The 17513-nt window shown below is 36.8% G+C and overlaps 1 protein-coding gene across 15 annotated transcripts in view; it reads left to right on the top strand.

Annotated features, from left to right (window-relative positions):
• Positions 1-17513, top strand: part of Jade3 (jade family PHD finger 3) — a 126743-nt gene that overhangs the window by 45539 nt on the left and 63691 nt on the right. For all 15 annotated transcript variants that reach the window (XM_035450009.1, XM_027432300.2, XM_027432301.2 and 12 more), the window contains 2 exons: positions 5266-5322; positions 6040-6119. In XM_035450009.1, coding sequence (XP_035305900.1) covers positions 5274-5322; positions 6040-6119 — 129 coding nt within the window. In that variant the 5' untranslated portion in view covers positions 5266-5273. The remainder of the gene's footprint in view (positions 1-5265; positions 5323-6039; positions 6120-17513) is intronic.

Genomic DNA, 17513 nt, shown 5'->3' on the forward strand with positions numbered 1-17513 from the left:
GTGTGACAGTTTTTCAGGCTGTGATCACCCAAGTCATGGCAACCGTGTCTTGTACTCTTGACCTTGTTACTCTGCCTTACAGAATTTCTTAGATTTTTCTTTTAAAGCTCATAATAAATTTTCTAAGACAAAGCTATGGTCTTCAATTTTTAATTAACTTTCTAAAAATGGCAAAACATCAATATTAAAATTGTTCACTAAACTCTTCTGAAGTATTTCAACCCACCCTTTCTGGAATCATAGAGTACTTGTAGAATGGCTCTCAAATATTTAACTGCTGTCCTCTCTTTCCTAATTTTGATATACATCATCATATAAAAAGCATACAAACCATTTAATATCATATAAAACAAATGAATAAAATAGGTGATCAGAAGAAAAATAACAGGGGCTGGAGAGGTGGCTCAGAAGTTAAGAGCACAGTTTGCTCTTGCAGAGGACCCAAGTTCTGTTCTCAGCACCGTCAAAATGGTTCACAACCATCCATAACTCCAGTTCCAGGGGATCCATTGCTGCCTTTTTCTGACCTCCATGGGCATATATACAGGAAAAACATTCATACATACAAAATAAATCTTAAACATTTATTAAAAGGTCACATCCTAAAAGCAACTTTGCAATATGCAGAGCACAATAATAGCTTAAAAATATATGGAGAAAGGTTTTGTGCATTTGTATTATTTATATCTAAAGAGCTACAATCATTTCCCTCTATAAAAATTGAGAATTGATAGTACATGCCTGCTATCCCAACACTCATGAAGAAGAAAATCTCGAGTTTGAGTACAATCCGGTGTGCATATAATGAGACTCTAGCGCTAGAAAAAGATATTGTGGAGGTAATGACAAGGATCAGGAGTTCAAAGCCAGTCTTTGCATAGGTTATATCAAACCCTCAAAACAAGAAAAATTAGCAAGCTATGTTAATGCAAGTAAATTATTTTCATTGCACTTAATGTAGTTTTATATTTGAGACTGAAAAAATCAGCACAGAGCTATTAATATTTTTGTCAATTAATGATTGTGAAATATAATCAAATGAACTAAACAAATGTCTGATCAAAAAGTTCTACTTTTAATGATAAGCTATTTAATGGTTATTGAATGATACATTGAAGTAAAAGTGATTAGTAGATCTTGCTTATATTTATAAATGATTTCCTCTTCTATGAATTCCACTGTGTCAATACAGGAGTGAGTGGCTGAAGACCACAGTGGGGATGTTATCATAGTCTATAAAGTCAAGTTTTCAGCCAATAGCTACTGCAGCTGAATTAAGGAAAGCTTCCTTACATATGTTCCCAACTGCATTGGTGCCTTTGATGTTAATATTCAGAATTTATCTACCATGATATGACCTTTTTCATCAGGTTGAATCTCTAGTTGGAATTTGGTTTCTGCATGATGGCCAGAGCAGTCAGTCAACATGTAGAATCACAATAGAGCTGCAGTAACTGTGAAGAGTTCTTGGTCTATGAGTAATTTAGCAATCTACATGAGCATTCACTGGCACTTCAGTGCAGGTGAAACTGATTAGTGAGTCAGAATTCTTAAGTAACTTTAGGTTTCTATTATCTTCATAATCCTCTCTTTCTGAACTTGTTTCTCTTTTTTGTACATCTATGAAAAAGAAATTGTCTTCCTCATTTTTGTTTGTTTGTTTGGGAACTACCTGTCCTCTCTTAGCACAGTATTAATATATACTTGTTATTTTAACTAACACTTGGACAAAAGTGACTTTTTCTAATAATCATTTTCATGATTATTTAAAAATCAGGTGGTGGATGTTAGTATAACCGAATTAGAGGTGTATCTGGGTAAAATTTAAGGAGAAATGCATCTCATCGGAGAATTTATTAGAAATAAATACTCATTTGGAGTTTCTTTTATTTTCTAAAGCCAAAGATGTAAGGAATAAGAATGTGTTGCCTTCTGTTCCATCATGAGACACTCATTTGAAGGCTGTATTCAGTAGACTCATTTTTTTTTCTGTTGCTATTATTGACACAACCAAAAGAGTTTTCATTGGTGAAATGTTTTGGTAAAGTAAGTTATCTTAGCTTTATTGATGAATAAACTTAACATGCCATCCAATTTATCTGTGTTTTAAGTGTACAATGCCATAGTGGGTAGCATATTTACACATTTGTGAAATCATCAACATTATCCACATTTTATAATTTTTCTGTCTCCCCACAATGGAGCTTTATATCATTTACAGTTCTAGTCACCATCCTTACCCCAATCTACTTCATGCTTCTATAGATTTATCTATTTTAGACAGTTCTTGTAGATGAGATCATATGATGATTCTCCTCCCTTGCCTTTGAATGTTGTGATTATGGTAGTATACAATGATAGCAAACCTGGTTTTTTACTTGCTCTTTTTAATTACATGTATCAGTGATTTGTTCCTTTTAATTACCAAGTAGTCTGTAGTATGAATTTGCCACAGATATTTTTATTTATTTGTTGAAAAACATCTCAGTTGTTTCCAGTTTTAAGCTATTATGAGTAAAACTGCCATAAATACTTGTGTGAACATAAGTTTTCATTTATCTGGGATAAGAGCCCAGGAGTATAATTGCTGAATTTTTTGATACTTGAATGCTTAATTTTTCAAGAAATGACCAAATTATTTTCTAGAGTAGCTGTATTGTTTGAGTCCTACTAGCAAAATATGAATTGTAGTTTCTCTAGCATTTCATATTTTCACTATATTTTTAAAATTCCAGCCATTCTAATAAATGTATAAAGACATCTTACTATAGTTTTGACTTACAGTTCCGTAATAGCTAGTGGTCTTAAACATCTTTTTATATGCTTACTTGTCATTTGCCTTTTTGGCAAAGTGTTCATCTTATAATTGAGTCAGTTAGTTCCCTACTGTTGAGTTTGATGACTTCTTTAAATATTTTAAATATCTATCTACTGTCAGATATACATTTTGTAATAAGTATTTAAATGTTACATACATACAATGTGTGTTTTGACTATCCTGTTCTATAGCTTGGTTTACTTCTGGTTTTTATTTCTTTTGTTTATTTTGTTCTTGAGACATGGTTTCACTGGCTTGCTCACAGTAAAAGCTTTTCATTTTGTTGAAAACAAATTTTCCTTTGGTAAATCATGTTTTGAAATTTCAAGAATTCTGAATCTTTGGATCCTCTGCTTAGTCCTATAATTTTGATATTTTCTCCTATGCTTCTCTTTTTAAAAATTATTAGCAGATATTAATTGGACAAAGTCATGAGTTTCATGACATTTTCATTTGAGTATATCATATATTTTGACCATATTCACCCCCACTGCCCTCTTCTGTCCTTCATTCTTTTTTCTGTTATTCTTCCTCTTCCAAATAGATCTTATTTTACTTTCATGTTACACACAGATGTTTACGTGTATGTGCATGTGTGTACACACACAACATACATTCTACATATGAGACAAAACACATTATTTGTCTTTCTGATCTGGCTTATTTCACTTAATATTTCTTTTGTTTAATATACATAGTTTATTAAACTGTAGGTCATTTGGGGGAATCTCATGACTGAATGTGGGAATCATGAAAAGTTTGGAAATAATAAGTTTCTGAACATGTAATGACAAAGGATTCAAAATGAAATGCATAATATGATTTTTCTGGTTGTACACTACTGTGTGTTACAGCACATAATTTCACAGCTGCCTTGGTTCTGAATATACAACATGTGCACTTTGCATTGCTTTTGCTCTCATACCATGCAATACCAGTTAACTCTTCCTGAAGCTTGGTTTAGATGTCATACATTGCAGTGCTGCTGTTAAACAGAGTTTTCTGTTCCCACAAGCGTTTAGTCCCAAATAAACACACGGAGGCGTATATTAATTATGAACTGTTTGGCCTATGAATCAGACTTCTTGTTGGCCAGCTCTTTCTTAATTATTAACCCATTTCTATTAATCTGTGTATCTTTGTGTGGTCTTGGCTTACCAGAGAATGCTCAGGCATCCTATCTTCCTGGTAGCTACATGGCCTCTCCCCTTTGTCTTTCTTTTCCCTGCTTCTTTGTTCAGAATTTCTGCCTAGCTAAATCTTGCCTGCCCGTTGGCTGAAACAGCTTTATTCATCATCCAATAAAAGCAACACGTATTTGCAGCACACAGAAGGACCTCCCACATCACTCCTCAGAAAGGGGTAAGGCCTACCATGGAGGATCAACAAAGCCTAGCACATTCAGTTTGAGGCAGAACCAAGCCCCCACCTCTACCCCTGTGTCAAGGCTGAGCAAGGCATCCCTCCATATGGAATGGGCTTCAAAAACCTAGCTCATTCACTAGGGATAGATCTTGGTCCCACTGCCAGGGGTCCCACAAACAGACCAGGGTACAAAACTATTGCCCACATGCGGAGAGGACCCGATTCGGTCCCATGCAGGCTCCCCAGGTGTCAGTGTAGAGTTCATGAGTTCCAACAAGTTCAGCAATGCTATTTGTTTACTTTTATCAAAATAGATTGGTCATATTTGTGTGGAAGTTGTAAAAATAAGAAGGTATCAGTCTAATAACAGGAATATGTTAGGTTTTATAGCAAAAGAAAACTAAGGTTACTAAGCAGTGGTTTTAAAATAGAGACGTTGTCTTTAATTATTTGGTTGGGTTGAACGTAATTACGGGGGTCTTTGAAAGTGAATAGGTGGAAAGGAGATCTAGATCTGATTATAGAAGTAGTTATTTGAGAGATGTAGCATTATTTGCTTTAAAGATGGCCAGGGTCCATGGAATTAATATGAGTCCTCTAGAAACTGGGCTTGGCAAGGAAACATTCTCCAAAGGACCTCTAGAAAGAGATGCAGCCCTGCTGGCAAATATAACCAGACTACATTTCTGACCTACTGGAATATAAAAATGTGGTCATTCTTTTAGAGGTGAGGTGTGCTTCCTTCAGCCATCTATTTTTTTTTTATGCATTTCAGTCTAGACCCTTGCTTGAAAGCTATGTTTTAATGACTTCTTTTTCTTTTCATGTTCTTATTGGGGTCTATGTCTGGAGATAACCTAGAATACACCACTTTATTTGATTTTGGCCAACAGTGTACCACTCATTGTTCATAGTTTAGACTAATGTTATGGCCTCACTCAACCTTACACATACTTTGTATTGGCTAGTATAGTCTAATCTGGCTTTAAATTCATGTCAGCCTCTCAATAGGGTAAAATGTTAACTGACCTCTAGGACAAGTGTATATTGATCATTTCACTCAGTGATGTTCTCTTTTCCAGGATGCACCATGATGAAACGTCAGAGACCTACCAGCAGTAGTGAGAGTTCAGATGAGTGTAAGTAGAACTAGCTACTAACTTGTGTATCTTTGCCTCTTGAGGATCTCTTCTTTGACTTGAGAATAAACTGTTTCATACTGAGAAAGAAAGGTCAAGATCCATTTTTATTCATTTAACATTAGAAATGTATGAATTAAGTAGAATTGGTTTTATGTGTCATATAACACTGTAAATTTAATTATAACAAAGCTATGTCTACCAAAGTATTAATAGAACTCCTCTAGAATGTAAGAAAAAAGTATTGAGAATATAAACTGTAGATCCTGATTTCTACTATAACTATGGTGCTAAATGTTTGGTTGTGGATCAATTATCAATTTGTTTAAAGCCTTAACAATATCCTTTAGGGAAGTGCTGAACGAGTATGTATTCCACATTCTTAGTTTTTCTATCATGGTGTTTTTTTTGGGGGGTGGTTGGTTTGTTTTGTTGGTAGATCTTTTTCTCCAGGCAGAACATGAATTGGGTTATTCCGAAGTATTAGGTATGATTACACCAAGTTGAATCTTACAACTATGATTAAAGCTTTTATAGTCTGGGTCTTTTCTAGTAAGTGTTAAACTCCATCAAGACTCTCTCTTGCGTACAATTGAATACTTTCTTCAATACTTTGAGATCTCTGTAATCTCCTGTCTTTCCTATATCTAGTTAGTTGGCATTTAGTTAAAGTCGTGGGTAATATGTTTCAGTATTTTTTCTAATTATCTTTTGCAGGTCCTTCCACTTCCTTTACTTCTCACCCAATGTATAGGAAAAAGTCAAAAAATCCTAAGGAACATAAGAAGTCTGCAGAGGTGAGATTAGATATTCACTTTTACACTAAAAAAACTAGTATCTACTTCTGCCAACATACTTACAATACCCAGAATTTGAAAATGTGCAAAGTAAAATATATATGAATGGATAGATTGGTTCATTTTCTGATGATTGTGCTTATTTTCCAAGAAATATTTCATTTCTTTTCTCCTTTATGAGAATGGTAATTTTTACATTGATTTCATTTGAGGAGTAAGTTCCCAGTTTTACAGTGGTCATCTCCTAGCCAGGAAACCAGAGAGAGCTAGACTTGGAGATCTGTAAAGGATCCCAAGCTCTTGTAGCCTAGTGGAGTTACATTAGAGGGTGGGAGATAGTATAAGAAAGGTAAAGAGGTTGTGGGTAGAGAGGGAAGGACTGAGTTCTGACAGCTTTTGAAACATTTATAGCCCAGAAAAAAGTTCACTTCTCTGATGCTGGTTATCTGCCCCAAGAGCATCAAACTATTAGAATTGTATTTGCATTTAACAGATCATTCAGACTTTCCTCAGTGGAAATTAAATTATGAGAAATTGACCTTCATTTTCACTAAGAGTAAACTTCCTTGACTAGAAATGAAAAAGAGAATGCATTCTTTACTGTTTCTGCATTGCAAATAATCACAAGATTAATGGCTTAAAACACCTTTTGGCCTCCTCAGGCACTGGGCACACTGTAGCACAAATTCTTGTAACGTGAATGTTTCTTGGCCCATCTTAGTCCCGCTGCCCTTCTCAGCCCCAAAGAAGCACACAGACACTATATTAATTATAATACTGTTGGCCATTGGCTTGGGTTTCTTACCGGCTAGCTCTGTCTTAATTATTAACCCATAACTACTAATCCATGTATTTCCACGTGGTCTTGGCTTACTGGGGAATGCTAGACCTGCAGTTCCTTTGCCTGCTACATGATGACTGTTAAGCATTTCTGCAGAGAAGAGAGCGATTTCCTGTTTGTCCCCTGCTTATATCCTGATTCTGTCCAGCTACGTCATTTCCTGCCTGTCTGTACAGACCTCCAGACCTCTATGGTTAGCTAGTGGCAGTTTCTGCGAAGCTACATCACTTCCTGGCATCATATGACGACTCTGCCTACACTTCCCAGAATCCTCCTTGTCTCCTAGTCCTACCTATCAACTTGCCTGTCCAATCAGTGTTTTATTCATCAACCAATAAGACAAACATATACACAGAAGAACATTAATAACTCAGAGTCAGGTATCAGGGGGTGAAAGCTGAAGAATCAGAGAAGCAAAGCAGCCAGCCACTAGAGAGTTCTTACCTCTACCAGTGGTCAGACCAAAGGGGTGTCCTGTCCTCAGACTGCTGCCTCAGACTTCCATGAGTTCCTGTCTCCTCTAGTCTTACATTCCTCTCTCCACCCAACCATATCACTTTCTCTCTCTCCCTTCTTAGTGCTGGGATTAAAGGCGTGTCACTCCAAGTTCTGGGATAACCTTTGTGTGAGCTGTTTCTCTTTCAGACTGGATCAATTTTAGCCCAGGTTGGCCTTGAACTAACAGATCCTCCACCACTGCCTGGCCTCTATGGCTAACTAATGTGGCTAGCTTTGTACTCTGATCTTCAGGAAAGCTTTATTTGTTAGATCATAAACAAAATATCAACACAGCACACATGTACTACACATACATATATGCAGAGAAAGCATTCATACACATATAATAAGAATAAATCTTTAAAATAATTTAATACTATTGAGTATTCAATGGAATTTCCTCTACTCAGGGTTTGTCTGGTATTTGTTTTATTACTAGACTTACTGGACTTATTATTAGACTATAATTAAGGTTTGGGAGAATGATATAACAGGATGAAGAGCCCTTCTTGTCACATTATATCAAAGATTATCATTTGATTAACATGAGGTTTCTCCGGTATAACATTACTTTTTTCTTTCTTTTTGTTCTTTTCTCTAGTACTGGTGGCATACTAAAATACAAGGATGTTAGGCAAGGATTCACTTCCTGAAGGAAAGAGTTAACAAATATATTTAATAATATTATGTAAAAAATTTATGTCTTCTCCCTGACTTAAAAAAATATAGGGCTGATAAGATGGCTTCAGTAGTTAAAGGCACTTGGTGCCAAGCCTAAAAATCTACTTCTCTCTCCAAAACCCACATGGTAGAAGGAGAGAACCAATTCTGGCAAGTTGTCTTCTGACCCTAACCCTTGAGGTGTGGCACATCCACATACATCCACGTGTACTGAATAAATAAATGAAAACTAAGTTAATTACATACATTTTAAAATACGGGGTTATATATATTTACTTTATATTTTAGGATTTTCAAAAGAATATTGGGTATTGAACCTGTGCCTTGTACATGCTAGGCAAGTACTGTATTATTGAGCTACATCCCCACCCTACTTTATATTTTAGGTTGTAATCCTACATATCTTTTTTAGTTTTTTATTTACAACCCAGCTGCTGTTTCCCCTCCTCCCTCTTCTCCCAGTCCCCCCACACATCACCTCTGTGTCCACATCCCCTCTATATCCACACATCCACTCTTCCTCCATTTCTATTCAGAGAAGGACAGACCTCCCATAGATATCAACCTAACATGGCATGTCAACTTGAAGGCTGGACAAAGCAGCTCAGAATGAAAATAGGGGTCCCAAAAGCCAGAAAAGAGTTGGAGGCAGCCCCTGCTCCCACTATTAGGAATCCCACAAGAAGGCCACACTACACAACTGTAACATATATGCAGAGGGCCTAGCTCAATCCCATGTAGACTCCCTGGTTGTTGGTTCAGTCTCTGTGAGCCACTCTGAGCCCAAGTTAGTGATTATGTGGATTTTCTTGTGTCCTTGACCCCTCTGGCTCCTACAATCCTTCCTCTCCCTCTACTGAAGGATTCCTCAAGGTCCAGCTATGGATCTCTGCATCTATTTACATCAGTTGCTGGATGAAGGCCCTCTGGTGACAGTTGGGGTAGGCACCAATCTATGAGTATAGCAGGATATAATTAAGAATCATTTCATTGACTTTGTTTTCGACCAGTCATGTTTGGTTCTATCCTAGGTCTCTGGGCTATACAGCCTCTGGGTCCTGGCCCTCCAGGCAGAGTCTTTTTCATGGGTCTCAAGCTGGACCAGTCATTGCTTGGCCACTCCCACAATTTCTGTGCCACCTTTACTCCAGCACATCTTCTAGACAGGATAAATTATATGTTGGAGGTTATGTGGCTGGGTTGGTGTCCCAATCCCTCTACTGGAAGTCTTGCGTGGTTACAGGAGATGACTGGTTTAAGCTCCATATCCCTCATTGCTAAGAGTCTTTGCTAAGATCACCTTCATAGATTCTTGGAAATTTCCATTGCACTATGTTTCTAACTCATCCCTGGGATGTCCCCTAATTCCAATTGTCTCTCCCAATATGATCTCCCTCCATCTTCCTTCCACCTGATCTCTCCTGTTCTTGCTCCACCACACCTTCTTCTCTACCTGTGATGTCTGCTCTATTTCCCCTTCCCAGGAAGATTTGTATGTCCCCCTTTGAGCTCTCCTTGTTACATAGCTTCTCTGAGGCTGTGGATTGTAGCCTGGTTATCCTTTATTTACAGCTAATATTCACTTATGAGTGAATACATACCATGTTTGTCTTTCTGGGTCTGGGTTATCTTGCTCGGGATGATTTTTTTCTAGTTCTGTCCATTTCCTGCAAATTTCATAATGCAATTGTTTTTAACAGCTGAGTAACACTCCATTGTGTAAATGTACCACAATTTGTTTCTCCATTCTCCTTTTCTTTTCTTGTATTTTTTTTTTGGTTGTTGTTTTTCGAGACAGGATTTCTCTGTGAAGGTTTGTAGACCGGGTTGGTCTGGAACTCACAAAGATCCACCTGCCTCTGCCTCCCAAGTGCTGCCAAGTGCTGGGATTAAAGGCGTGGGCCACTACCGCCTGGCTTGTTTCTCCATTTTTCAGTTGAGGGACATGTAGTTGTTTCTAGTTTCTGGCTATTGCCAATAAAACTTCTGTGAACATAGTTAAGTAAGTGCCCTTGTGGTATAATTGAGCATCCTTTGGATCTTGAGTTAGATCGATTCCCATTTTTCTGAGAAACCACCATGTTGATTTTCAAAGTAGCTGAACAGGTTTACATTCCCACCAGCAATGGAGGAGTGTTCCCCTTGCTCCGCATTCTCACCAACATGAGTTCTCACTTGTGTTTTTAATCTTAGCCATTCTGACAGGTGTAAGATGGAATTTCAGAGTTGTTTTGATTTGCATTTCCCTGATGGCTAAGATGTTGAACATTTCTTGAAGTGTATCTCAGTCATTTGAGATTTCTCTGTTTAGATCTCTGCCCCATTTTTAATTGGATTATTTGGTTTGCTGATATCTGGTTCCTTGCATTCTTTGTATACTTTGGAAATTAGCCCTCTGTCTGATGTGGGGTTACCATATTGCCCAATTGATGGTGTCCTTTGCCTTACCAAAGCTTTTCAGTTTCTTCAGGTCCCATGTATTTTCGATCTTAATACCTGCACTATTGGTGTTCTGTTCAGGAAGTTGTCTCCTGTGCTAGTGCATTTCAGGCTATTCCTGCCTTCTCTTCTCTCAGATTCAGTGTATCTGGTTTTATGTTGAGCTCTTTGGTCCACTTGGAGTTGAGTTTTGTGCAGAATGATAAATATGGACATCCAGTTAGACCAGCACCATTTGTTGAAGATACTTTCTATTTTCCAATGTATAAATTTGTCGTCTTTGTCAAAAATCAGTTGTCCATAGGTATGTGGATTTACATCTGGATCTTTGATTCAGTTCCATTGATCTGATCTACCTGTCTGTTTTTATGTAGTACCATGCAGTGTTTGTTACTATAGCTCTATAGTAGAGCTTGAAATCAGGGATGGTGATGCCTGCAGAAGTTCTTTTATGAAGACAGGATTGTCTTATCTATCCTGTGTTTTTTATTTTTCCACATGAAGTCGAGTATTGTTCTTTCAAGGTCTGTAAAGAATTATGTTAGAATTTTGATGGGGATTGCATTGAATCTATAGATTGCTTTTGGTAGGATGGACATTTTTATTGTGTTAATTCTACTTATTCATTAACATGGGAGAGCTTTCTATATTCTGATATCTTCTTCAGTTTCTTTCTTCAAAGACTTGATGTTATTCTTGTACAGTTTTTTCATTTGCTTGGTTGGAGTTACACCAAGATATTTTACATTATTTGTGAAGGGTGTTGTTTCCCTGATTTCTTTCTCAGTCTTTTTTTTTTCCGTTTGTGTGTAGGGAGGGCTTCTGATTTTTTTTATAGTTAATCTTGTATCCAGTCACTTCACTAAAGGTGGAGGAGTTTTCTGGTAGAATTTTTGGAGTTGCTTTTGTATACTATCATATTATCTGCAAATAACAATACTTTGACTTCTTCCTTTCCAATTTGTAGCCCCTTGATCTCCTTTTGTTGTCTTATTGCTATAGTTAGGACTTCAAGTGCTATATTGAATAGTTATGGAGAGAGTGGGCAGCCTTGTCTTGTTCCTAACTTTAGTGGAATTGCTTTGAGTTTCTCTTCATTTAATTTGATATTGGCTATACACTCGCTGTATATTGCCTTTATTATGTCTAGGTATGTCCTATGTATCCCTGATGTCTCCAAGGGTGTTAAGATTTTGTGAAAGAGCTACATCCCTACCCTAAGTAGACTTTAGATTATTTTTTAAATTGTCCATTATATCAATAAGATCATCTCTATTTTCTCTTTTCAATTCCATCAATTTCAATTCCTATTTATACTATTATCTTTAGTTTTATTTTGGTTGTATTCTGGATTTTTTTGGTTGTATACTTACTAGGCCAGTATCTACAACTGAGGCTTTGTTTCAATTATTAATTAGACAGATATTTTTTTCCTTTTGTTTATGTGTTAATGATCAAACCCAATGCCTTGAATCTACAACTGAACTACGTTTCCAAGCCTCTTTTTTTGCAATATATAACTTTTAGTGCTTTAAATTTCCTTTTAAATATCATTTTAGCTGCATCCTATTAATTTTTATATTTTTCTTTTCAAATATTTAATTTTGTGTGCCCGCGTTAATTTCTAATTAGAGTCCTTTTGTCAGAGAAGACTGTGTAGCTTCAAAAATTTTACATTTGTTGAGGTTTGTTTTATAGCCAAAGGTATGGTTTTGGTTTTTTTGTTTGTTTGTTTGTTTGTTTGGTGATTATTCAGTGGAAATGTAAAAGTAATGTGTTAGGTCCCATTGAACTATAGATATAGACAGTTATGTACCACCAGTGCAATTATTCTTAACCATGGACCCATATCTCCAAGCCTATGAATTCCTTTTTATTTATTCTGTTTGTGATGCTGAATCTGAGATTTGTATAATCTGCCAAGTTTGGTGAAATTGTAGCGATTATTTTTCAATATCTGTTAAGCTCTACTTTATTTCTCCTTCTTTAATGTTACTTTTGTTACTTTTCCAGAATCTTTAAGATCTCATTTCCTTCACTGTGTACTATGCGATCCCATGATATCTGTCATTCACTAGTTCTTTCTTTTGTGTGTGTGGTTTTTAAGCAGTAGTAGTAATTGAAACCAAGGCCTTGATATTGCACTGAGCCATATCCCCACCCCTGGTTCCTTCTTTTGCTAATTTCATTCTTTAGTTGAGCTTGACCCAAGAGTTTGTAAGTTTGGTTTTGTATTATTCCATTGTAAATTTTCCATTTGCTTATCCTTTATTCTTTGCTGAGACTTTGTCATTTTCAGAGTGTTTGCAATTTTCATTGAAACGTAATTATCTTGGATGCCTGAAAATTCTTGTTCAATAATTCTAACATTCTAGTCATTTTGGTATTGGTGCCTATTAATTAATTGTCTGTTCTCATTCCCAGTTCTTAGTATAGCAGCTAATTTTCTATTATACCCCGGACATTTTTGGTATTATGCTATATTTGGTATTATGCTATATATTTTGTTTTATCAAACCTCTGCTATAACCAGGCTAGTGGGAATAAAAGTGTTGTTTCTACCAGTGGCAGGATGCTTGGGTTCCCCTTCTCAGTTCTATTTTTCTAGGAGACATGGAGTTCTGTTACTTCTTGGTATTGATGGTAATACTCACTTTATGGTCTCAACTAGTAGGAGAAGTGGTAGTATCAAGGGGTACCATATTACTGATATGCGGTGATACCAGCTCAGGCTACCTACCTAATTCATGCTGACACCACCTTGACAAGGGGAACTCCTTACTAATGTTATATGAGAGTAGATATCAAAGTGTCTCTGTTACTATCCTTTAATACCACATTAGCTACCCTTTAAGACCTGGCTGGTGAAACCCACAGAAACAGCTGACCTAAACAAGGGGGAGCTCATGGACCCCAGATTGATGGCTGAGAGGCCAACATGGGACTGATTGATCCAGATCCCCTGAATGTGGGTATCAGTGAGGAGGGCTGGGTTATCTATGGAGCCCCAGGTAGTAGATCAGTATTTATTCCTGGTGCATGAATGGACTTTGGGAGCCCATTCCACGTGGAGGGATGCTCTCTCAGCCTGCACACATGGGAGAGGACCTAGGCCCTGCCCCAATTGATATGACAGACTTTGGGGATCCCCCATGGAGGGCCTCACCCTTCCTGGGGAGGGGAAATGGGGTGGGAGGTTAGGAGGTTGGTGGAGGCAGGGGAGGAGGGGAGGGAGAGGGAGCTGGGATTGACATGTGAAGCAGGTTTGTTTCTAATTTAAAGAAAAATGAATTAAAAATAAAAAGACAAAACCTAGTCTAGGGGTGTAGCTCACTTACCTAGCATATACAAAGCTCTGTATTCAATCCCAGCTCTTATGAAGTAGAGGCAGGAGATCAGAAGTTCATAGTCATCTCTTGCTACACAGTGAGCTAGAGACCAACCTGGACTACATGAGACACATCTCCTCTGTCTCAAAATTTTTCAAATATATTTTTTGAAATATAATCCTCATACAGTTTATCAATTTGAAGTCTGTTATTTAATAGGTTCTGGTGTATCCACAGTTATGTATCCTTTACCACAATATAAATTTAGAATTTTTCATCATTCCTATTAGAAACTCTTTAACCCATAGCAGTTAACTGCCCAGTCTCCCTGTTCCCAGCCCTTAAAAAACCACTGCTACTTTCCATCTCTGTCTTTGCCTATTGTGAACATTTCTTATAAGTGGGATCATACAGTATGTGACCTTTTGTGCCTGATTTCTTTTGATTAGTATAATGTTTTAAGGTTCACCCATGTTATACTACATATCAGTACCTCATTCATTTTTATAACCAAATGATACTACATTGTATAACCAACTACATTTTGTTTATTCATTCATCAGTTAATGGGTATTTGCATTGTTTCTACTTTTTAGCTATTATGACTTGACGTGTTTTTAGTTGTCTTAAATTCTTGGGTCATATAGTAACTTTGTTTAATCATTTGAAGAGCTCCTTGGCTATTTTCTTTCCTTTTTAAAAATCTTTTAAAAAATTATTTATTTATTTTTATTTTATATGCATTGGTGTTTTGCTTGTATATATGTCTGTGTGAGCAGGCCAGATCCCCTTGAACTGGAATTACAGACAGCTGTGAGCTGCCATGTGGGTACTAGGAATTGAACCAGGGTCCTCTGGAAGAGCATCCAGTGCTCCTAACCTCTGAGCCATCTCTCCAGTTCCATCTCCAGCTATTTTCTAAAGTGGTGTCAGCATTCTTCAGTCTTACCAGAAGTATAGACTGGTGTTTGAATTTGTTATTACTCTAACACCACTGATTTGAGATTTCTTTAGGGGCCTTCTTACCTGCCCTCTTGACTTAGAGTCTTAGGGTCCTTTTGTGCTTGTCTTCAGAGATCATGTCTCTGGCAGCATTCCCAATTGTTAGCCACTCTTACTGTCAGTAGAGGCTTTTACTTGGTGGTAGGGTCTGAGGAAGAGGCATCAAATTTTATGGGGTGTCCCCCCCTCTGGGAGTTAGTCATTGAAGTACAATATGAATCATTTCTTTCTTTAGGATTCAGTTAGCTACATTAATAGCTGTTGTTTAGTATTGTATCAGTGAGGTTGCTATGCATGCTTCTCCCAATTTATCTGTTAAAGAGATTTTAGTAGAGTTGTATTGCTTTCACATGTGATTCAGAGATTTTATATAGCTTCTAAAATTTATATAGAGAGTTTTAAGGGTATGACTTGCATGTTTTTTTTTCCCTGAACTTGTAACCTTCCCCAAAGTGCTCATGCTCTTGTTTTTGTTTGGGTTTTTTATTTTATTTTTATTTTTTGAAGGGGCAGGGTTGAGAAATGTAGCTCATGCTAGGTTGTAACTGGTTATGTAACCCAGATTGTTCTCAAACATTTAGAGTGCTGGTATTACAAATGTGTTCCATCATATAGGCCTAAGGACCCATGCTGTTCGATTTTTAAATGAGTGTACAAAATAGTGGTTTCATTATGACAGCTTCACACATGTGTATCTTACACTTTGCTCATGGTTACCAACCCCATTACACTTTTTATTTAGTTCTACCTCCATCCTCCGTCCCATTAGTTTCTGTCCTGTTAGTGTCCCTTTTTCCATGTTGTTACATTTTTGTAATTTTCTTTCATTTTTCAGAACTGAGATCCAAACCCAGGGCCTTGCACTTGTTAGGGAAGTGTTCTACCACTGAGCTAAATTCCCAGCCCCATGTTACTACATGTTTAAATTCAGATTCTCTACATATGAAAGAAAATATGGGGTGTTTGTCTTTTTGACTCTAGCTTAGATCATTTAATATGATAATCATCTCTAGTTTCATCCATTTTTCTAGAAATGACTTAGTTTTGTTGTTTTTTAAAAGATTTATTATTTGGGGGTGTGTGCAGGTGTCCTGCACCAAGAAGTTGGTACTAGATACCTTAGATTTCTTTTTAGTATATTCCCAGGAGTGACATAAGTGAGTTATATAGTGGAACCTTCATACGGATTTCCTCTGTGTTTGGACTAGTTTATATTTCTACCAGCAATGTATACAGGTCTCCCTTCCCTAAACCCCTGCCAGCATTTGTTCTCTGTGTGTCTTTCTGTCTCTTCTCTCTCTCCCTGTCTGTCTGCATTGATATTCTAGTTGAATTCATAGTGAGGCCTCCTTTGTTCCTACAAGCATCTGAGATGCCAGATGCATACACAGTGTTGGACTTGGCATAGCTTCTGGACTGTATGTTAGCTTGTGAATCTCTTCTTTGACCATAAATGAGCAGTTATCTGGTAAATACAAAGCCCTTTTGTTTCTGTAACTTTTGGGGAAACCACTAGTGCATCTAAAATAGGCACACAATTAAGAACTTGTAAACTTCTCAACTTCATTATCTGGAAAGAATACATTTATAACTTTCATTTGCAATCTTTAACTTGGCAACTAATGACCATGTTTTGCTTGTGAAGTTTCTGTATAACCTATGGCTTCTAGAATGTTAGTTCATATTCCTGCTAGTGCTATTGCTTGGGAATCCTGCTGGTTTGGGAGCCAAACAATGCACATGTTCATTGAGCAACCAACACACATCTTTCTCACTTTCTCAACAATTACTTGATTGACTAGATAGGACTCGGCTATATACTTCTTTTTGCTTTTATAAGGAAAGCTGAGACTAATGATTTTATTAAAATAACTCCAACTAATGTTTATTAACAACCACAGTAAACCCAATACATTGCTGAGCCTTTTATACAAATATACCTAATTAATCCTCTAAACAACCCATATGAACAGTGTTACTATCCCCATCTTACAGAGGAATAGAGTGAGATAGAGAATTCAAGGTATAAAACAAAATATATTTAAAAAGATCCAGCTTTTGTTTCCCTCTGCCTGTCATAAGAATGGATGTGTTGTTAAGTCCAGATTTGGTCTTGTCTTGATCTTTATCCCATGCTCTTATTCCCTTCTACCCGAGGATGCTACAGGAATGACTCTCACCACATAAAAGCACTGTTGTCTTAGAACTTCCAGATTCTCGAACCATGAGCCAAATAAATGTGTTCTTTCTAAATGAGTCAACCTCAAATGCTATATAGCAATAAGATACAGTCTAAGATATTCCCTTCCCTTTGCTTTGCCTCACCTGCACATATTTTAGGTTATCCCTTGATAGTTTCTTTATGAAAACATATTCAAATATGCATGTATGTGTATATATCAGAAAATGCTTTAGTTATTTTCTTTATGTTCATATTTTTTAAGCTTTGAGAATACATTTTCTAATCAAAAATAGGTTCATAAGACCAGTACAGTAAATATATTTCATATCATTTTGCAGATATGTCTGGCTGCTGAACCTACATGTCCATCTCTTCAGCATTTTCTATTTTGCCTCATGCTTGAAATATTTGACTTATATATC

Source organism: Cricetulus griseus, chromosome X, assembly GCF_003668045.3.
Source record: "Cricetulus griseus strain 17A/GY chromosome X, alternate assembly CriGri-PICRH-1.0, whole genome shotgun sequence".
NCBI lineage: Eukaryota > Metazoa > Chordata > Mammalia > Rodentia > Cricetidae > Cricetulus > Cricetulus griseus.